This window comes from Mustela lutreola, chromosome 12, assembly GCF_030435805.1.
Source record: "Mustela lutreola isolate mMusLut2 chromosome 12, mMusLut2.pri, whole genome shotgun sequence".
Taxonomy (NCBI): domain Eukaryota; kingdom Metazoa; phylum Chordata; class Mammalia; order Carnivora; family Mustelidae; genus Mustela; species Mustela lutreola.
Genome location: NC_081301.1, coordinates 31956354 through 31978136, shown reverse-complemented (window position 1 = coordinate 31978136; position 21783 = coordinate 31956354). Strand labels below are relative to the sequence as shown.

The following is a 21783-nucleotide window of genomic DNA, read 5'->3' as shown; positions in this document are numbered from 1 at the left end:
GAGGTGTTAGCTAAAGCTGGGGGTAATCATATTGCAATACAGCAGTATATCAGATCAACAGGTTGTATATCTTAAACTTATACAATGCTATATATCACTTATGTCCCAATGCAAAAAAAAAAAAAAAAAATCAGCACAGGTGCTTCGGAGGCCACTGTAGCAGCATTCAGTGAATTTGCAGATGTCTAGTCCCACAGCATCTAATCATCCCCCCACCCCCACCCCCCACCAGGTAAGCACCAGGAGATGTGGGTAAGAAGTCCACAGTCGTGTTTTGAATAGCGGTGAATACCTCCCTTCCCATCAACAGGAAAGTGAGCCAGTCTGTACGGCTTATGGATGCTGTAGGGGACTGTTGGGACAGTGTAAGATCCAGAGCCAAATGCATCAACAAAGATCAACCTTCAAAATACAGTGTTGGGTGGGGGCTATAAAAGGGTCAGAGGAGTCCACATGGCATACCAAAGAGTGCTGCTTGGGTTAGAGACACTAGACACTGGGTTAGAGACATGCGCAGTGGTGGCACAGTCTGTCCCCAGCACGTCTGTGCTCAGGTAGCAAACAGACAAAGGACATGCATGGGAATAGGCATGCCATGGGCTTCAGAGAGGCTGCCTTCGGGGGCATGGCCGAGGAAGAGGACTGGAGAGTGTCTGAGGGCTTCTCCCGGGTCAGTACTGTCTCCAGCAGAGGGGTGGACCCAGATCTGTTCTTCATCAGATTCTTTTGAAATTATTTAAATAATATAGTCTATTTAATTCAGTATTTCCCCAAATGATCATTTCCTTTTATAATCCATATACACGTGATTGATGAAATATCTTACATTCTTTTGTCCAAATGAAGTCTTCGAAATCCGGTTCACATGTTACTCTTGCAACCCAGGTCAGTTGGGACGACCCACTGGAGTCACCATCTCTCTCTCCCCCATCCTCCAGGGAAGTTTGAGTTCCTGGGTCACCCAGAATTCAGTTGCATCCTCGTGCTGCTCAAGGGTCATTGGCATGGCAAGCCGACAAGGTGCAGCTCCCCTCCAAGCCTCTGGGAGGGAACCCTTGTCTGAAGAGACTGAGGCAGGGAACCAACCTGAGGTCAGACCAGTCATGGCTTGAAAACTTGTGCCATCTACTGTGTCACCTCAGGGAGTGACTCCATCTTCCCAAGCCCTGGTTCTTCATCTGTAGGATGGGAAAATGGCAGATGACCCCGGGCCTGCAGTGAAGACGAAGGAAAATCACGAATGAAAAACCTGGTTAACTTTATTCTGTATAGGGAGCTCAGGGAACACTGAGGCAGGGTGTCCAGGCCCCCCATCTTGGCCTCCCTCTCCTTGTCAGCACAGTGCAGTTGATGACCCCTGTCCGGCAACCTCTTGGGCTTATTGAGTAGATGTCATTGAAGGAAAGAGTAGTGGGTGATTATTGTGTCACTGCCGTATTTACCAGGACCACACGGATGGCCTCCTTTAATCAATTTCGTGGGGCCCATATCACAGAAGGACGCACAGCCGTGGGGCAGTGAAATGAGTCACCAGCTAATTAGTTGTCTACACAGACGGGCAAGTTGGTAGACTGAAAGGCAGGCTCAGTTTGTCAGATGGGGCTTTACTCACAGTCCTTGAATGGCGTGGGTCTTCTCTGGACACAAACCCTGCGGTCACTCAGGCTCTCAGGGTCCTCTAGCCTTTGGTCGTAGCCCAGGCAGTCACCAGATGTCTGCTCTGCTCCTTGGTCTCTGAAGAAGTACCCTGCTTGATTCCAACCCTCACTCACTCTAGGCCTCCTCCTTGGGCTGTGTCCTCAGGATCTGGCTTCACTTCTGAGGGCAAGGTGTCCTGTGTGTTCATTGTCCTTTCTGGGGGGGGGGGGGGGGTCCTGTCTGCCAGGGTCCTGGCCACCCGTCCCTGAGACCTGCCTTCCTCTCTCACTGCTGGGACCCTGGCATCTCCTTCGGAATGGGTGCCCATCACTGCAAGTCAGTTCAAAGCCTGCTCCCAGGGCATCAGTGTTGGACAGATTAAGGCTTCCGAGCCTGAGGGCCTTTCCAGACCACCACAGTGGAGCCCTAGGATTTCAGCCAGATAAGAACCAGGGCAAATTTCTTAACTTTTCCCTGAAGTAGAATGAGGCTAAGGGTACAGAGTTGTTGTGAGGATTAGATGAGCTAAAGTATGTGAAGAGTTTAGAGCTGGGATCTGCACAGAAGAACTCAGGGAATGTCCATCATGATGATGATGTGAATTTCAACTGCCTTAGATCTAGAAACACTTCACCTTGTCCCAGTTTTTCCCCATACCCTGGGGCACTTCAATAGTAGACCTCATTTAAAACAAACAAAACAAACCTACCCAGTTTTACAGAAAGAAATGAGGAACAATCTGTAAATTGATGGGAGAACGTTACATAGTCTGCGAATATTCCAGGACATTGACGGGAGAATGTTCCATAGTCTGAGAATATTCCAGGACATATTTAAAAATGTTTCCCAAACTGCAGGTCAAGACTTCTTAGTGGGTGATGAAATCAATTTAGTGGATTGTTGCCAGCATGCTTTTAAAGATTCTATTCATTTATTTGAGGGGAGTGGACAGAGGGAGAGGGAAGAAATCTCAAGCAGACTCCCCACGGAGCATGGACTCCAACTTGGGACTCGATCTCATGTTGAGATCATGACCTGAGCCCAAACCAAGAGTCTGACACTTGACTGACTGAGCCAACCAGGGACCCCTCCAGCATGTTTTTAATAAAATAAAAGAGGCGAAGAATTCCCAAAAGGAAAATATCAGAGTGCCTGATGAGTATTGAAAGTAATAACGTTTTAGGAAACATTGTTTCGGTGTTACAGGTGCATGTTTATCGTAACTTGCGTGTTGGGTTGCAATATAAATGCATTTCTTATGGTGGGTCATTTTTGAAAAAGCTTGAAAACCAGCAATTACGGAACTATAGTGAGGTTTCTGAGGGATCCCCTTTCACTTGGGACTTTCTCTTTCTTCCCCATTTCCAAGTTTAGTAGAATATATGTGTGAGCCATGCCCTCTGTTTCGCCCCCCTGCAGAGTTGGCTTCCCAGGGCCACCTGGACCTCACGGAGCTCATCGGTGTCCCGCTGCCCTCATCTGTGTCCTTCGTCACTGGCTACGGTGGCTTCCCAGCCTATAGCTTCGGGCCTGGTGCCAACGTCGGCCGCCCGGCCAGGACCCTCATCCCACCCACCTTCATCAGGGACTTTGCCATCAGTGTCACGGTGAAGCCCAGCAGCGACAATGGCGGCGTGCTCTTTGCCATCACTGATGCCTTCCAGAAGATCATCTACCTGGGCCTGCGGCTCTCAGGCATAGAGGATGGCCGCCAGCGGGTCATCCTCTACTACACGGAGCCAGGCTCCCACGTGTCCCACGAGGCTGCTGCCTTCCCGGTGCCCGTGATGACCCACAGGTGGAACCGCTTTTCCGTGATCGTCCAGGGCGAGGAAGTGGCCCTCCTCATGGACTGCGAGGAACAAGGCCACATCCTCTTCCAGCGGTCTTCCCGGCCGTTGGCTTTTGAGCCCAGTGCGGGAATCTTTGTGGGCAACGCAGGAGCCACAGGGCTGGAGAGATTCACCGTGAGTCCAAGCCCTGCACAGACCGGGGAGGCCCCAGACGCCAACAGGGAACCCAAGCAAACGTTCTTACTGTTTTGTTCTTAAAGCCTCAGAGAGGCATGTGTGTGTGTGGTGGCAGGAGCGCTAGTCCTGGGACCCCAAACCTAGGTTCCGGTTCTGTTTTCATTTTAGCCTGGTGATGTTAGAGCGTGGATCCTCCAATTCTCTCTGGGTCTTCTTATCTGGGCACGATCATAAGCAAACTTACGCCATGGAGTGGTAGACTCAAGTGAGATGGTCTGAGTAAAAGCTTTTTGTGCATTTTAAGACACGATAAAAAGAGGAAGGTTTATTTATTCAGCATTTTTTTTTTTTTTTGTTACCTTTGGAGAGGAGTGTCATGTACATTTAAGTAATTTCTGTGAAGGTGGAGAAAGCTAGAATGCCAGCAGGAGAGGTAGCTTTTCTCTCTCCATTTGGACAATGTGTTCTGAAAAAAATAAGCAGAAAATTAACTTTCCTGTCAAAACAGGCTTTTAAGAATAAGCCATTCTAAAAAAATCTCTAAGTAGTTACGCATCTAGTCAGCACACCTGCTTACGGATTCCTTGGCTGAGTGATACAGGGTGGTACCAGGGGTCAGAGTTTGGGTTTACTTGTAGGACAGTGGGACAGCGGGACAGTAGGACAGCAGGAGACCATCAGGGAGTCTGAAGAAGTGAAAATCCAGTTACAGTTTTTCCACACTCACTTTGGGATTATCATGGACAACGGACTGTCAGGGGTGGAGAGAGGAGGTGGGGGTGGAGGCCGGGAGGCTGACTGGCCGCTCTTCTTCCCATGAGGCCTGCCCGCCAAGGAGCTTCGACACTTTCTGGAAGAGGGGAGATGGGCATCCCAGGGCTGGGGACCTGGGACCAGGTAGGAGGCTGCTGGGAGTCTGTACCTTGAACACAGTAGCCTTCAGGGGCTTCTCCAGCTAGCAGAGCTCATCTTACATTGGCTCAGCCAGGACCCCTGCCCCCAAAGGAGAGTGGGCCAAGAGGTGGCTTGTTCCGTTGTCATGGCCCCAGGCAGTGCATTCTCACACCTGTCTCTCACTTGGTGGCCTGGGCTCCGTTGCAAGAACAGTCATGCTTGCCACTCGTGGTCATGCCGTGGACAAACAGATGGTGGCTTCTGACCCTGTGCTCTTCCCCTAGGGCTCCATACAGCAGCTCACCATCCACCCTGACCCTAGGATCCCTGAGGAGCTGTGTGAGTCTGAAGAATCCTCGGTGAGCCCCCATCCTCCCTACCCAGGGAGGGCTGGACGCCCAGGCAATTCCTCTTTCCCAACATCACCGAGTCTCTAAAATCCCTCAACTTGTCAAGTGCTGCCTCAAGTCCCATTTGGGGCTTTTTGGCTTTATTTTTTTAAAAAGCTTCAGCCATCTCTTTTGTGGGGGGTGGGGGGTTGGGGGTGGGTTGCCTTTCTTCTAAGGTATTAGGTTCTCCGGTGGCTGTGGCAGTCTGTGGCCTGGTTTCCAGACTTCCTGCCAAGAAAGGGTGTCAGGAGTCTAAAATCGAAGTTAAAACTCTAAGACATGAGTGTAAATTCCTATAAAAATGAGCCTAAATTTAGCCTTTATGCTTGGCAAATGAATCCGTTCCTAAGCTGGGGATGGAGTGGTAGGCAGGGAAAGAGACGGGTCCTTCCGTGCCCCCCTTCCCTTCTGCCTCCCTCCCTTCCCCCAGGATCTACTGAGTCCCTGCTAGGTGACAGTCCTGGGGGATGCTGGAAAGACCGAGATACGCTGGCAGCTGTCTCCGTCCTAAAGCTGCTCACGCACACTTCCGTGCCCAGATGCAGTGACAGAACCGTGGGGTGACCTACGTGGTCCTCAAACCCAAGCTCTCTAGGTTGGGTGGGGGGCACGAAGGTGAAAGAAGAGGGACCAGAGTAGGCAAGGGAGGAGCTGATACCTGACCAATGACAAGCAAGTATTCTCTGGATGAGAAAGAAAAGGCATTTCAGGCAGAAGCCTCAGATTGATGCAAAAAGTCAGAAGCGAGCACAGCATGCCATATTTCTAGAACCTCTGTTTCTCTTTGGGGGGTGCCAACCCCAAAGCAAAGCAGAAGTTGATTTCATTCATTTAGAAAAAAAGGCTGCCCATTTAGTGGGGAAACCCTTCAGAGGTGGAATTTGGCTCTGTAAGAATGTTGGCTCTCCCCGAGGCCATGATCCTGGCCTGACATTCCTGTGAAGCTGGGAGAAGGGAGCCCTTACGTATATGCATTCCCTTCTCTCTGTGTTGCTGTTGGTACTGGAAGAGTAGAAGCTGCCCGAGAGTCCAAGAATAGGGTATTCGTTACAAAATGATGGCCTCAGGCTCATCGGCTGACATCAGGCAGCTCATTATGAAGACAAGGTAGCAATGGGAAGACATTCTCCAAATGTCATGGTTCTCCAGTGTAACATTTGTGTGACAGCCATGCAAATGGGAGTCCCTTTGGCAGAGGTTGAAGGGACCTGGACACAATGAAAGGAGGTATATTAGACTGTATATTGACTAGGTTTTTGTCCGTGTGAGCCATAAAATATGGAAGGAACAGCGAAAAGAATAGCGACTATATATGTGCTTGCTCTCAATTCCTCTCTCTGTCCCTCTCTTTCTCTCTTTCTCACACGCACACACACAATCACACAAGCATGCATGCACACAGTTTCTCCAAAGGAGTGACCGTCTGTGACTTGCCCTCTGCTGGTATCGTTTGTCTCCACACAGGCGTCAGGAGAGGCCAGCGGGCTTCAGGAGACAGAGGGCGTCGCTGAGATCTTGGAAGCAGTCACCTACACTCAAGCCCCGGTGAGTACTCAAGCCGCGCCGTACCTTCTCCACCAGCTCTTAGGGACCCAGAGTCAATGGAGCGTGCCCAGGCCTGACATCTCTGTTTTCAGATCTGTGGCTTCAATTGCGGGCTTACCTGGGGAGGCCAGGAAAGTCCTGGCCCAGGGTATTTGGCCACAGCCCCAGTGCCCTGGAATGTCCGTATCTCCTGGCCACCATGTGCCATGGCCACAAGAGTACTGTCCAAAGGTAAACGTTGTTCTCTTGGGCCTCCCGGCTCTGTGAGCTGAGGTAGCATACTCAGCTTCTCTGGGCGTCTACGCCTCTTCCATAAAATGCTATTCAGAGTCCCATCTCGAGGACGTGTTAGGAGGGTCAGAGGAAGCAGTGCAGGGTCAGGGCCTGGCGTCAGGCACGAGGGAAGTGGCCCTAAATGGTGGCTGGCATCACATTTGTTCCGGGCTCTGGGCTCTGAGAAAGAAGGCAGGGCCCCCTCTCCTGGGACATGCAGAGCCTTCTCAGGAGCTCCCTTCTGCTCCCATGGGAAAGGCACTGTCCTTGCAGTGACTGGGGCCTCCTCCCTCCTGGGAATGTACTCTGTGGCCCAGACGAGGAAGTGGTTTTGCAAGTACTGAGTCAGACAGTGGGGGCAGCAGGAGCCCATTTTAATGAAAACAGCCAGCAGGGTCTGAGTCATTGAACACAGAAGCCCAGAAATCTCCTTGACCAGGCTGGCACATTCTATAGACTCATCTCTGATAAGAGAAAGCAAGGGAATAAGGCAGAGGCTATAGATTATAGACTTTGGGTGACAGAGGTTTGGGTGGGACAGAATGGAACTGTAGTCCCTTAGTGCAGGGGGTGGTGCATAAAGTTCTCCTCTTTCTGTCCAGAGGTATATGGGAGACTGCCCTTTGTACAGATGGGTAGACTGAGGCCCAGACAGGGGATGAGACTACCCCTTGGGTGTCTGGGCAGAGCTGAGGCTAGAGCATGGGCCCCCTGATGCCCCATCCAGTTCTCAGGCCACAGCCCCGTGCTTCTGGCCCGGGCGGTGTTGTCAAGTTTCATCCCTAGGACTACAGCCGGCCCTAGGGCTGCAAGGGCAGAGGAGGCAAGGGTCCGAGGCGGCCTGCGCAGTGATGGTGATGGTGGCTGCTCTGGGCAAGGTTGTAACCCTGTGTGCCCCAGCTCTGCCCTCCACCCCACCACTGGTGTGTCCAGGGCACCTGCAGCAGGGCACAGAGCGGTGGTCCCTTGGTCCTTCTAACCAAGGGTTAGAAGGTTGATGCTGTCCCCCAGTGCACCAGGTCACTGCAAGGCTTGAGTTCAGCTCGGGCAAGGATGCTAGTAACACATGGTGGCCTTCCGAGAGGGGTAGGAAAGGGGAGTGAGGTTTGAGAGCATAAGATGATCATGGTGGCAGGAACGGGTCAGGGAGGACTTTCTGGTGGAGGAGGCATTGACGCTGGGCACTCTGGACAGGGGTGGGAGAAGGGAGGGGATGGAAGAGGACCAGCATTTCTCTGCCTGCTGTGGGCCTTGTGTATATGCGATTTGATTTAATTCTAACAACCACCTTGCACGGGAGCGGAGGGGCAGGGGGAGGTTGGTGGAGGGGGAGGTGGAGAGGGAGGAGAGTCAGGTAGCATTGATGTCAGGACTTCAGGCTGCCAGGGCAGGGCAGGTGCACAAGCATGCTGCAACTGAGGGGAGGTAAGAAACATCCCTCCAGGATCCGAAGAAGAGAGAAGTCCGCAGAGGGACTCCGTGGCCCCTGCCCGCCTCTCCCCAGGCAACACTTTCCTTCCTAGACTTCCTCGGCCCCACGCACGGTCCTCAGTGGTGCTGAGATACCGGGGGCGCGGATGAGAGTCCCTGTGGGTGTGGTTCAGCCCCTCCCCTTTCTGGTCCTTGACCAGGAGTCTATCACTTCCCCCACCTCCGCTGAGATGTAGCAGACCTCCCCTGCAGCTGCTGCCCCCAGCACCCAGCACATGGCAGCACACACAGCCCTCGGTGTGCGGGGGTGGGTGTCACCCTTGACTGATAAGTGCCCTATCCTCTTGGGGCCCTCTCCTGCCCCCTGCTTCTAGGTTGGCTGGTGACTGGGGGGGGGGGGGGGTGCTGGGCGTGCCAAACCGCTGTGGTTGCCCTTAGTCCTTAACAGAATTCTCTCTGGATGGTGGGTCCCGGAGCCAACTGGTGTGTTCCTGGGATTAGAGTCCCGTTCCCCCTGGCAAGGGTCCTGCAGAGTGTCCGTTCGCTCCCTTTGCTGTTTGCTGGGGAGTGCTTTTCCATTCATTCCTTAGAGAAGGCCCTGAGGCACAGAGGAGGGAAAACCTTTGTCCCCAGGGCTGCCCAGCCCAGAGGTGGAGAGCTAGGTCTCTAGCTCGGGACTAGGGCTCTGTCAGTGGCGTCACCATCTCCTGGAAGGGCTCCATGGCTCCACTCTGTGGCCACCCCTCCAGGACAGGGAGTTTCCCTCTTCTCTCAGACCTTCCCCTCCCATCTCTGTCTGGCTTCTCTCTTGGAATGAATCTCACTTCCCTGTCCTCACCCCTTCCAGCCTGCCACCCTGCAAGACACAAGCCATGAGCAGCAAACTGAATCATGGGCTGTCTGAGCAGTGAGGGACTTAAAAAGCCAGCCTTCCTCACCTCTTTCCCCATTTAGGGCAGGAGTCCCTGCTACCCCATGCTTCCCCCTAAGTCAGTTTCTCTTGACACCACTTTCCATTTCTGGAAAGTTCTATCGTGCTGAGTTAGAATTAATGCCCTTATGGTTCTGAGTCCTGGCTGTGCATCAGAATTGCGTGTGTGTCTGGGCGGGTGGTGGTGGGGCAGTGGTAGGGGGACACTTGCTTCCCGGCTGCATACCTGGACATTCAGATTCAGGGGGTCTGGAGTGAGGTTCAAGGGACTATACTTATGAAAGCTCTGCCAGTGATTCTGATCCACAGCCAGGACCTCTGCTCTAGCCACACCTAAATGCCCAGTTTTCCCAGGCTCTGTAATTTTTGTAACCCCTTCATCCAGGCCTTGGTCCCGGCCATCCTTCTGCTTGGAGGGCCCTGCCCACACCCCCTACCCTATCTGGCCAATTCCTAACTTCCTCTTCAGGATCCAGTCCCCAGCCCCTTGTCGGAGCCTCCCTCCTGTCCTCAACTCTCCCCTCTGCCCTCACAGGCCACATTCAGCCACACCATGTCTGAGTCTGGGTCTCCCCACAGTCCAACAATGAGAGGGTACACATTCTGTCTTTTTTCTCCATTTCTGTATCCTTGGGGGTCAGCGGAGGACCTGGCGCACAGTAGGGCCTCTGGAAATACACATGGAATGAAGAACTATGTTTGCGAATGTGAGAGAGGCTCAGCCAACCTCTGTGCTTTTAACACAAAGTCTTGAGACTCGACAGTCCCATTTGGTAATCGGCCACACCGGTTCCACGTCCACACGAACCCCTGAAAACCAGTGGACACCTGTTGCACACAGGACCCCTGGTCTGAACCAGGGGCCAGATTCACGCTCTGCCTTGAACAGGGTTTTGTAACAAATGCCTTACAAGTTTGACGAAAGAAGGTTTTGGCAGACAGGCTGGATATACCGACACCCAAAGAAAAGCATTAGTGAGGGGTTATTCTTTCTCAAAAATTTGAAACTCCAGTGACGTGAACAATAGCTACCATATGTGGGTTCATACTATGGGCCTGGCTCTGTCCTGAGCACCTCCACATACTTTCTACCCTGTGAGCAGGCACCATTGTCTCATTTTACAAAGAGGAAGGTTACACGATTTGCCCAACAAAGCGTAGCCAGTAAGCAGAGTGCAGAGATTGGACCTAAATTTGATCGTAAGAACTGAACCATTGAATCCCAGGTTATGGTGCCCGTAAGAATCCCCTTTGTTCTAATGGACCAGAGACTTACTCTTTGTATACTAAATTCTGACATAAAGGAACTAATCTTGTTATTAGTCTGGATAGTCAAGTCATGCTGCCGTAACAAATCAGCTCTAAAAATCTCAGTGGCTGGGTGGTTTCCTGTTCAGACCACAGGGCCAACGCTGGTCCCTTCCATTCACCACCCGCAGCTCCTTGAGCTCAGGAAGAGATGAGACTGTGAACATCCCCAAGCCCTGGGCTTAGGAGCTGCTTCCTGATCCTGGGTCGAGGATCTTTGTGCCCCACCCCCTATCAGGATTTCTGCCGAGATCTTGAAGCCGTGCTGTGTTTCCAACTGTTGGGGGGTGGGGTAAATCTACTTGGTAAAATTCATTAAGACATTGACTGCTTTTGGAAAAGCTGCCCAGATCCTGAAGTTTCCTTGGAAGGAACTCACCCCCCTCTTCTATTTCGCAGGTGCGCAGTACACATCTGGCATTGGATTTATATGGTTTTTACTGAGGACACCTGGGTTCCTCTGTTTACTCGTTCATTCCCTCATCTAAGAGATCTCTATTGATCATGTCCTCTGCACTGGCCTTGTGCTTGAACGTCAGCCAAGATGAACCGAGTCTTACTGTAAACAGAACAGAATTTCATGACCCCTAGCATGCACCTTGCTCAGGTCCCGGGAGGTTCAGCGATAGCCTACGTATGTAACAGACAGGTCCAGGCATTTTTTCTGGGTTTGTTCAGCGTGTTATGGACGTTTCATTTCCTCCAGTGAAAATCCCTACTATTTATCCTGCTTTCCTCCCAAGTGAATCCTTTTGGGTCTCGTTTTTCCTCTCTTCAGTCTAAAGAAGCAGAAGTTGAACCCATAAACACACCTCCAACTCCATCGCCTCCTTCTGACGATGCTGAACTTTCTGGTGAGCCTGTACCTGAGGGGACTCCAGAAACCGCCAACTTGAGCATCACCGAGCACAGCAGCCTGGAGCAAGGCAAGTCCCCACTGCGCCTTCACTCACGGCGGTCTTCCATGAGGTGACGCCTGTGTGCCCAGCCTGCACAATGTATGCCCCATAGAGCCTCTCATGGAAACTTTCCCTCCGTCCTTCAAGGAGGGAATTAGAACCATTCTCATTTTATAGACAAGATGAGGAAATCAACTCAGAAAAGTTAGGTGACCTAGCTGGGGCTCTTTGGCTTATAAAGGACAGACCTGCATTTGAACTTGGATACTTGAACATTTTTTTCTTTTAAGAGTTTACTTATTTATTTGAGAGAGAGACTGTGTATGTGTCTGTGTGCTAATGTAGGGGAGGGACAGAGGCGGAGGGAGAAGCAGACTCCCTGCTGAGCAGAGAGCCCCATGCAGGGCTCAATCCCAGGACCCTGAGATCATGACCTGAGCTGAAGGCAGACGCTTAACTGACTGAGCCACCCAAGCGCCCCTGACACTTGAGCTTTTAAACCCCAGACTCTGGAAGGGCTTGAGTTCCAACAGAAAAGCTTGCAGTAATTTGCTGTTAATTAAATACCTGCTTTGTACCAAGTGCTCACATACTTCATCTCCAATCCTGGTGGTCCATGTCCTGGTTGGGATTATTGGCCAGTATTTTATGGGTGGAAAAATGGATGCTTGAAAATGTAAGTGATAAACCCACAGTCATACAGCTACTGAGTGGTGGGACAGACCTTATGCCCAGGCCCGACTCCAGAATCCCCACCCTTCCCAGCTTTGGCCACAAACTCCTGACTCTCAGAGGATAGGATCAGGTCCTCTGAACTCCTGTGGGGTACACAGTGGAAAAAAACTGGTGGCTGGAGAGGGACAGGCAGGCACTCACAGGTCAGCGGCAGGCCCTGGGGGTGCTCTGGCCTCCTGTGTCCCCATCCAGGGCTCTCACCCCTAACTCTTGTCCCCCAGTGTGTGCAGAGGACACTGGTCAAAACCCAACATCTGCTGGGACCCCTAGGCAACAGCGTGACATGTGTCCAAGGCTGAGAGGGGTCTGCACTTCCTGCCCTTTATCAGGGCATATTGGTTTCGGACTGAGATTACCGCCCGCACCAGAGCACCAACGTGCAGGGCAGAAAACACAGACAGAAACCCACTCTGCCCGTGGGAAAGATTGGCTAGGCAAGCTGCCTTTCATGCATGTGTACGGCCTTGATATTGACAATGCAGGAGATGTACGGACCCGGGGACGGACTCGTGCAATACGCCACAAGGAAAGCAGATTTCAGAACTCTGTGTGCTGCAACCCTAACTTTGAGTATATTATTTATATCTATTTATATATAGCCGTGTGTGTGTGTGTGTGTGTGTGTGTGTGAGAGAGAGAGAGAGAGAGAGAGAGAGAGTAATAGACAACAAAATGTTCCAAGTCGTTATCTGGGTGGTAGGATTTTGGCAGGCTTTTTTGTCCTTACCTCTGGTTTAACAAGCCTTCTGTAATCCTGTGTATCATTCTTCTTCTCACTTCTGCCATCAGTAAATGCACATTATTTTAATAACTAAATTGGGAAGTCTCTGGGAAAGAGAAGGTATCCAGGACTGAAGAGGAAAAAATTTGTATCATCGTGTAATACCGTCACAGAGTCAGGGTGTTGCCAGGGAAGACTGGGAACAGCAGACAGCTTGGACAGAAGCCCTGCTCAGCCACCTATTTGCTCTCGGGCCTAGGGCACATTGCTTAATATTTCCAAAATTCAGATATTTTCTTTCCTTTTTTTTTTTTTTTTTTTTAGATTTTATTTATTTATTTGGAGAGTGAGCGTGAGAGAGCTCAGGGGCAGGGGAGAGGGAGAGGCAGGCTCCCCGCTGAGCAGAGAGCCCAGTGTGGGCTGGATCCCAGGACCCTGGGATCATGACAGCTGAAGGCAGACGCTTAGTGGACTAAGCCACCCAGGCACCCCAAGCTTCAGAGTCTTTACCTGCCCCCTGGGAGTGTTCACGATCCCTGCCTCCCAGGTAGTTTAGAGGGTTGAGCGCAGCCAGGGATGTGCAGGTGGTTTATGGATTGTGGATGCTGTTTTCCTGGGTGGAATTAGGAGCTCTGAGGAGGGGCACGGAGCCGGCAGAGGCTACAGGGCCAGGCTGGAGGCTCTCCTGGACTCAGGGGTGAGTGCCGAGGAGGTGGGAGCCAATGCAGACAGAGACAGGGATCCAGGCACTGGCTCTTCCATTCCCTGGGATCAGCCAGACTCTGTTACTGTCAGACGAGCTTGCTGAATGAAGTGTTCCTGTTCTTCCTGTCGGATTAACAGCCCAGATGGTGAGGAGGAAGGGGCCTGAACCCTGAGCCCTGTCTCCGTCTGGGGAAAGCTACCTAGTAGTTTCAGTCCAAGCTTTCCAGACACCATCTTGGCCCAGGGCACCCTTCCCCCCACGCTCCAATTAACATCCTCCAAGGAGTGGAGACTCCAGAGGTTTGGGGTCTGGCCGGCTGTTTGCACAGCACCCCCTGGTGGCCAGATCTGGGAGAACAAGGGAGAGCGGTGATGCCTGCTGGGATTGGCGGCGTGGGGGATCCTTCAGCACCTTCCTCTGCCCACACTGTTCTCACCGTGGGACCTGTGTGCGCACAGCATGCATGGACCTGGCCTGACACGAGGAAAGGCTGACCTGGCTTCAGGGCCCCTTCTGGTCACTTACTTTCTGTGGGGCCCTGTTCCTCCTTAGCAAAATGGGGTTAATCGTAATAAGGTGTTCATGTGTGCATCAGGGCAGCACACACATGCCCTGGGGTTATAGGGAGGAGCCTGGAAACGTGGGATCCCTGTCCTGGCTCTGCTCCTCCAGATGTCAGGTGGTGGGAAGGTCCTTGGGGGTAGGACAGGTGGGCAAGCGGGAGGATTAAATGGGGTACTGCATGGGATATGCTTAGCAGGGGACCCAGCCCATGATAGGTGTACATTCATATTAGTATAATTTCTTTTTCTTTGCTTTAGGATCCCACTTGTTTTAAAATTTTTTTAATTTTTCAATAAAAATTTTAAAAGATTTTATGTATGCGACAGAGACTCAAAGAGAGAGGGAACACAATCAGGGGGAGTGGGAGAGGGAGAAGCAGGCCCCCTGCTGAGCAGGGAGTCCAATGCAAGGCTCGATCCCAGCACCCTGGGATCATAACCTGAGCCGAAGGCAGACACTTAACCAACTGAGCCACCCAGGAGCCCCTCCACTTGTTTTTTAAATTGCAAAGAAATACGTGCTACTGGTAACAGTTCAAGCAATGCAGAGTTGTATGAACTCTCCAAAATAGTAGTTGTGTTACCTGTCCTCTGGAGGAAACCAGTGTTTAGCCTTTTGGGTTAGCCAACGTTGTGTGGATTATCTGCACAACCATATGTTTCCATATATTACATGTATTATTTAATAATCATATTAATTATATAATGATAATTATATATAGATGATGATGATAAAACCTGGATACTCACAGGACGCCTGGATGGCTTAGTTAGTTAAGCGTCTGCCTTCAGCTCAGGTCATGATCCCAGGGTCCTGGGATCCAGACCTCCCGTCGGGCTCCCTTCGCAGCGGGGAGCCCACTTTCCCCTCTCCCAACCCCCTGCTCATGCTCTCCCTTGCTGTCTCTCTCTCTCATAAATAATAAAAAATAAAATCTTAAAAAAAAAACACGTACACTCACATAGTTTTTTCCCTTTACACACAGAACCACGCTGACAGTGAACATTTACGAATAGCTAACGAAATTGCTAACTCTATTGAGGGACAGTCCTTAGTGCTTTTTTTGGTGTGTGTTCACTTATTGAATCCTTGTAGCACATAACCTTCTAAACACCCTTGTAAAATAGGAATTATCCTTCCCAATGTATGGATGAGGAACCTGAGGCCCCCGGGTTCCCACCTGCAGGTGGTGCTGGAGCTGATGGAAGCACCGTGTGACACTGCCCTTCAACATCGGTTTTTCTGCAAGTTGGTTTTTTTCCCCTCTTAATTCTGTATTATAGACATCTTTTCAAGTTAATAGGTAAAGCGATGCTTCATTCTTTTCCAAGGTTACAAAATACAGTCATCAATTATAGAATGCCTGTTTCCGTAGGGTCTGGTGAGGTCCTGAATGACACACTGGAGGGAGTTCATACTATGGACGGCGCCCCCGTTACGGACGGCATCCCCATTACGGATGGTGTCCCTGTTACAGACGTTGGTTCGGGGGGTGGAGCCTTCATTCATGTCACTGAAGAGGTGAGTGAGTGGTAAATTTCATTTGCCAAGTCGGTAGTCAATTTGTTTGCTCGTTGCAGACTTGATGGGAACTTGTACAGGGCATGGTAAAGAATCAAGGGGGTTTTTGCTGAACATCCTTGTACGGAGGAGAGTAGACCACACACCAGGTCAGGGGGAGGAGATGCAGCACAAGATGGTCCTCACACCTTCCCCGGGGGATGGGTGCCGGGTCTTCCCCACGGTAACCACCTCCCTCCTGCTCATCTATGAAGACACACAGCCTTTTCCTTTGGAGCCCCTTTTAGACAGAACCAGATTGATTGCACATGTGCGTGTCCACTCCATTGTTGGGTAATTGGCTTTTATACCCACAAAGCCATTTTTTTTTTTAATGTTAGACACAGTAAAGTACAAAATGAAAGCAAATGTCTTCTTTTCACAACAACCTCTGCTAAAATCCCACAGATTCAGCTCATTCTTTCTGTTCTCATGGGATGGAACTCAGACACTTCTCATGCTCTCCTGGATGTCACCTGATAATAACCTATTTTCACATCTTTTTCCAAAGTCTAGTCTAGCATAATATCAAAATTCAGCCCCTTTGTCTCTCAGTTTCCAAGGAGCACATATCCAGCTCACAAATGGTTTGCAGTGGGGAGAAGGGAGGAGAAGGTCCCCGCACACAGATGATTGTCTCCAAAGAAATTCTTTACCTTTTCCTTATAGCCTGAAGGCAGGTAGCCGCTAACCTTGATAGAACTGATTTCCTTTCTTGTGTCTTAGTACATCCCACACAAGTGGTCTGGTCCCTCCTTCTGGCACGGGAAGTGTACTTAATTGTACAATGAATTAATTGTTCTTAATTATACTTTAGCATAAGGCCTTTGGGACTTCAGCTCAATTTGAAGCAGAGTCTCATTTTAAAAACTGTGACACCACCCTCTCTTTTTTTGTGGGGCGGTGGGGATTAATGCAACGATTCATGTTGTAGGGAAAAAGGTTCTGTGGTCAAATACATTTGGGAAATACTGCACTTTATATCCTCCTTATGATCCTTATAAATCCTGCAGCGAGGAAATCTACCTTGGATCAGCTTCGTGGTTTTAGTATCCAAAAGAGCTACTTTTTGTGAAACAAAACAAAATAAAATGACCCCCACACCCTCCAAATTTAAAAGGAAAAAAAAAAAAACCTTTGGAAACTGAGATATAACATAGTTTGATGCCACTCGCAGCTAAACTGCTGTATCCCTTTCATGCATCAGCTTTGTAGCATTTCCCAAGGAAACTGAGTCACAGGGAAAGACGAATCATGGGGGCTCAGTCTGGAGAAGCCTGGGGAGGTCAGAGTTGTTGCCTGCATCTCTCTGAATCTCCATCAGGGGCTAAGGCTTTCAACTTGTTTTTATGGCTCCTGGATGGGCACCTGGGGGAGGTCACAGGGACACAGATGTGTTTAGACGGAAGTGTCTGGAGTTGGAACAGGCTGACCCAGGAGACAGGGATCACCCGGTCACTGGGCATGTGCAAACTGATGCTTGGAATCAAACAGGAGAAACGTTTGCCTTGCAGTCTCTCCTGTCCCTGGGATTCTGGGATTCTGGGACTGTCGTGGTGTGGGGGTGACGTCACAGATAAGAAAGCGCTGTGAGAAAAGGAAGCTACAGAAATACAAGCTGATGGAGAGGGGTGTGAGCCATCTGATCCGTCCAGCCACAGGCACACTGGTCAGAACCACGGGCTCAGTGACATGGTCCCTCACGATGCTTTTGTTTCAGAGTGTGCGTGCTGAGGAAGGTTTGGCAGCCACAGCAGCAGTCGGGGAGGCCGAGCTGCCCCCCAGCCCCACTGGGGAAGCAGAGGCCAGCAGTGTGCCCACCGGGGGGCCAGCCCTGTCCTTGTCCACTGAAGACACAGGGGAAGGGGTCACTCTGGTAAGTAGCTCAGAGCTTATGCCATTTCTGGGGGAGGGTGGCATCTCGGGTAGGGGCGGTCACTGGTCTTCCTTCTCAGTCTGCAGAATGCAGAGTGGAGGTCTTGTGGGATCCAGTCTGAGTGGACACCGATTTGGAGGCTGAGGGCTCTGCTGAGTCAGTCAGCAGCTGTTTGTGGACAGATGTGTTATGCTGGGCACAGGCAAATAGGATAGACCAGTTCCTGGGGACAGAGCTCTAAGAGGTACAATAAGAGAAGCACTGAAAGGGGCCTAGAACCCAGACTTGGGGGTCCTAGAAGCCTTCTTGGGGAAAGGATGCCAAAGGCAAGATCACGGGGATGCCTTGAAGGAGCCCAGCAGCTGGCAGGCCAGCAGGCACAGAGGCCTGGAGGCATCAACAGAAACATGCAAGGGGCATGTGTGAGCAAGAGGGGCAGGGAATGTGGCCAGAGAGGCCCATGAGACCCGGGGAGCCACGAGTTGGAGCTGGAGTGTGTTCAGAAGTGGCAAGTCACTGAAGGGCTAGTGGCCTCATCAGAGTAGGGCTTAGAAAGTGGAGAAAGGGTAGGAGAAGCAAGCCTGGAGGCTGGGGCCTGGGATCGGAGGCTGTCACGGTCCGGGCAACAGGTGGTATTGGGTTGCTCTTGGTTTGGTCAGTGATGTCATATCCCACCACGAGTCTCGGTGAGTAAAGGCTTGTAAGGCACCCGTGATGGCTGGTGACTGTGGGGAAGGCAGGGTTAGGCACGCAGGAGGTGTCGAAGGAGAGGGAGACGAGCAAGCTGTCAGTGAGGGCAGCCAAGTCCTCTAACAAGAAAGAAGGCTGGGCGTTGCGAGTCCCTGGGTTTTGTCCCAGCACCACGCCTGGGGCATTGGTGAGAGCCCTCCTTCTGGGAGGAGCAGAAGAGAGAAGGCGTGGCACCAAGGGTAACGGCGAGAGACGGAGTGAACCACGTAGGTGGCCTGCTGACCCAGGGCTCATGCCTCGAGTGGTGTGCAAGGCGTGGGTTTCTGTGTGGGTGCCATGTTCAGGGCATTAGCATGAGGTGAGGTCTGGGAGCTGCAGGTGCCTTGAGGGCCAGGAAGTGCCAGCAGGCAGGCACTCACGGGGCCCGGGTGGTTTGCTGCCTCCGGCTCCCTCATGATGTCTTCCTGCTCAGGGTGTAGACGCTGACGCTGAAGAAGGCTCGGCAGCCACTGCAGCTGGGGAGGCCGGCAGCACCACCGGGGAAGTGGAGGCCAGCAGTGTACCTGCAGGCGGAGTGACCTCGTCCATGCCCATCCAGGACGCCGGGGAAGGGATTACATGGGTAAGGGGTGCGAAGTGCCCCAGCGCTGAGTTCGCAGCTGGGCGGGTCCTGACCTTCTCTGAGGACCCATCTTCATTCTGCTCAGCTCACCTAAAGGAGCCTGAATGGGGCACTTCTCTGAAGGGGAGCTGGCCAAGGCCAGGGTATGCGTGTGCTAGAGTCCAGCTGGCTTGGGGACTTCATGTGCTGACAGCCCCAGCAGGCCGGTGGGGAGCCCGGTTGGGGGGATGTGGAGAGCCAGCGAGTGGGGCAGTCTCCACCAGTGGTGGCGCAGGAGCCAGGGTGGGGGAGCCTAGTTGTGGGCGGGACAGGTAATGGTGGGCACAGCCATGGCCGATTTCTGGACACAAGCACAGGCTGGCAGAGGGAAGAGGAGATCAGGGTCAAGGGCAGGGCCAAGTCTCCTCAACCTTCTTCTTAGGCAGCATGGAGATAGTGTTCCCAGCTCGTGAAGGTGGGATGCAAATATCTCAGGACATGTGGCAGGTCTGTCCCTAAAATGTCATTACAGTGGCAGTCCTGCAAGTTCTTCAGACTCAGACTCAAACCTGGACTCCCTATGTCCACTGTTGTGTCCCCACCTCAAATGATGGGGACCATTGCCTCCTAGATGGCCGATCCAGAATTCTCTTCTGTCTTCTTTACTCCCCACATCCTGTCAAGCATCAGGTCTTGTTGGTTTTCTATCTAAATCTCCTGGGCACCTGCCTCCTTCTCCCCTTCCCTGGTGCCAGCCTGTGGACTAAGACAGCATGTCCCCAGTCCAGACGACAGCTGAGGCCCCGGGCTCATGTCCTCCGTTCTCTCCCCCAGCTCCTCCTGTGGGGGCAGCCCTCTGGTTGGAGCTTCCCATCACCGTTGCTGCAGACCCTGGTCCCCAGCCCCTAACCACAAAGCTTTTCAGTATCTGGCCTGGCCATCCTTGGTGACCACACCTTGGTTCACTGTCTCCCCGGCTGTCAGGGCTCCCACCTGATTGACCTTCCTTCAGTTTCTTGAACATGCCCAGACCTTCTCCTCTCTGCCTTGAACCTCTTCTTCCCTCTGCCCAGCCCTTAATCCTGGCTTAGCCTTCAAAGTGCAGCTCAAATACCACTTTGTCAAGGAAATACCATCCCAGGAGCACCCGGGTGGCTTTCGGACTTTTAACCAACCAAAGCACTGGGCAGCGGGGTGCTGTGGGGGTGTCTGGGGGGCGAGCGCCCTGACCTGAGAGGTGCACTCCAGCCTGGGGTTCCAGGGCTCTGTGGGCCAAGGTGGGTCTTGCTCGAGCAAAGCTACGGCCACGTGAGTTATCTATCTGGTGGCCTGGCGGCTTCCTGTCCTGCAGCCATACACCTGCTGAAGCAGGGTGGGTAGAAGAAGGGACCTATTCATGCCATCTTTGTTTCAGGGTGCAACCAGGGAGGCAATGTTCACAACACCAGCAGCTGCGGCGGAAGTGACCCCCAGCACTTCTGAGGAAGAGGAGACTCGCGGGGTCCCCACCGGTGGCCTGGCCCCTCCCACACCCACAGTGGCCCCTGAGCAAGCAGTCGCTTCTGTAAGTGTCTCCTGGCATTTTCCGTCTGGCTCGCAGCAGGGAGAGGGGTCAGCGTCCTGGGACAGGAGCAGTCACTGGCCTTCCCAGCTTTGGGAGAGCCCAGATCAGGGTTGGCGCCCCTGGAGGGAGGCAGGGTGCTTGGAAGGAGCGTGAGAGAGCAGGTCAGGGAATCAGGTTCCCAACCCTGCGACTTCCTAGATTTGTCCAAGAATTTTCTCAGAGTGCTGCCAAGTCAGAAGGGGTCGCTAGGGGTGGGGGTGGGGTGGGCAGAGGAGGTGTGGGAAAAGGAGATGCACGTGTGGGAGGGGAATTTTGAGTCTAGGCTTCTGTGAATGTCACATGTACTGACGGTTGAAGGTAAGCAAGTGTTGTGAGGTTGGGCAGGCACTGTCGGAATGACAGTCACCCAGACTCACGGGCAGCCTGCCGCGCGCTGCGTCACAGGCCAGGTGAGGTGATGCCTCTTGTTGGTTTTGCTTTTCAGGGTTCTGGTGAAGAGGAGGACCTAGCAGCAGCCGCAACAGGGGAGCCCCTGCCTGGGACTGTGGCAGAAGAGCTGGATGGCAGCCCCCCTGAGGGGCCCCCACTGTCCATACCCACGGTGGCTTCAGAGAGAGGAGTCACTCTGGTGAGTGGCGTAGAGGCACAAAGATTTGGTGTGGCCTGTCTTAGGAGAAAAAGAAAGGCCGGCATCCTAAGAGGGACCTGCCTCTGGCTTGCTTAGAGGAGGGTTTCATTTTGGTTCATGAAGTTCCACATTTGGGCATTTGAGGGGCCTGCGACCTGGGAACACACAAGGAAGCCACAGAACGCAGAGGAAAAAGCAAGAGGTAAAAAGGTAGGGTACCTGGGTTCATGTCCCCAGTTGTCCCCAAGTTCAGATGAGAACTTTGTAACAGGCAGAGCGGGCTGAAGACACCAAGACCCTGAGGTCAGGTGAGTCCTATCCCAGATTTGGGGAAGCTTCTCGGACTCAGCAGGGACCCAGAGGTGTGTGGGGGTGACCTCCATGTCCCTTCTCCTACAAGCTTCTGTAATTCTGGGCCTTACCTGCATGACCTCAAGCAAACCTGTTCTTTTCCTAGGCCTCATTCCCTCCTCTTCATGGGAGGGCGGCTGTGAGGCCGAGTCAGAGGATGCAGGTCTGGGAATGTTTGGAAAGCTCTCTACGCATGCCCAGCATTGCCCTCACTTAAGGGCTGTAACTTCGTGCTTTGGAACTAGAGCCCCAGAGCTGATTCCCAGCATGGGCAGCTGTGAATCTGAAGGAAGCTGCTCTTCAGGTGTGAATATTTTTAAGGGACAGTCTGGTGACCAGAGTCACACCTGGTCACCTGCGCTTTCAAAGCCTTGACCCATGTTACCGGCATGTGACCTATGGGACCCATCACAGCCCTCCAGGACTAACCCCCCTGCGGTGGTCTAGTTAAACCAGCCCCGTGGCTGGCAATGCCCCTGGGCTCACTTACTCATGAGAACCTCTTGGCG

At 52.3% G+C, this 21783-nt stretch overlaps 1 protein-coding gene across 1 annotated transcript in view; it reads left to right on the top strand.

Moving 5' to 3' along the window:
- The window catches only part of COL15A1 (collagen type XV alpha 1 chain), a 100691-nt gene that overhangs the window by 33322 nt on the left and 45586 nt on the right, over positions 1-21783 (top strand). Inside the window, exons 3-11 of the mRNA XM_059142411.1 lie at positions 3058-3605; positions 4787-4861; positions 6356-6436; positions 11158-11305; positions 15380-15525; positions 17285-17440; positions 18603-18752; positions 20146-20295; positions 20780-20923. Of these exons, the coding sequence (XP_058998394.1) occupies positions 3058-3605; positions 4787-4861; positions 6356-6436; positions 11158-11305; positions 15380-15525; positions 17285-17440; positions 18603-18752; positions 20146-20295; positions 20780-20923 (1598 nt within the window). The remainder of the gene's footprint in view (positions 1-3057; positions 3606-4786; positions 4862-6355; positions 6437-11157; positions 11306-15379; positions 15526-17284; positions 17441-18602; positions 18753-20145; positions 20296-20779; positions 20924-21783) is intronic.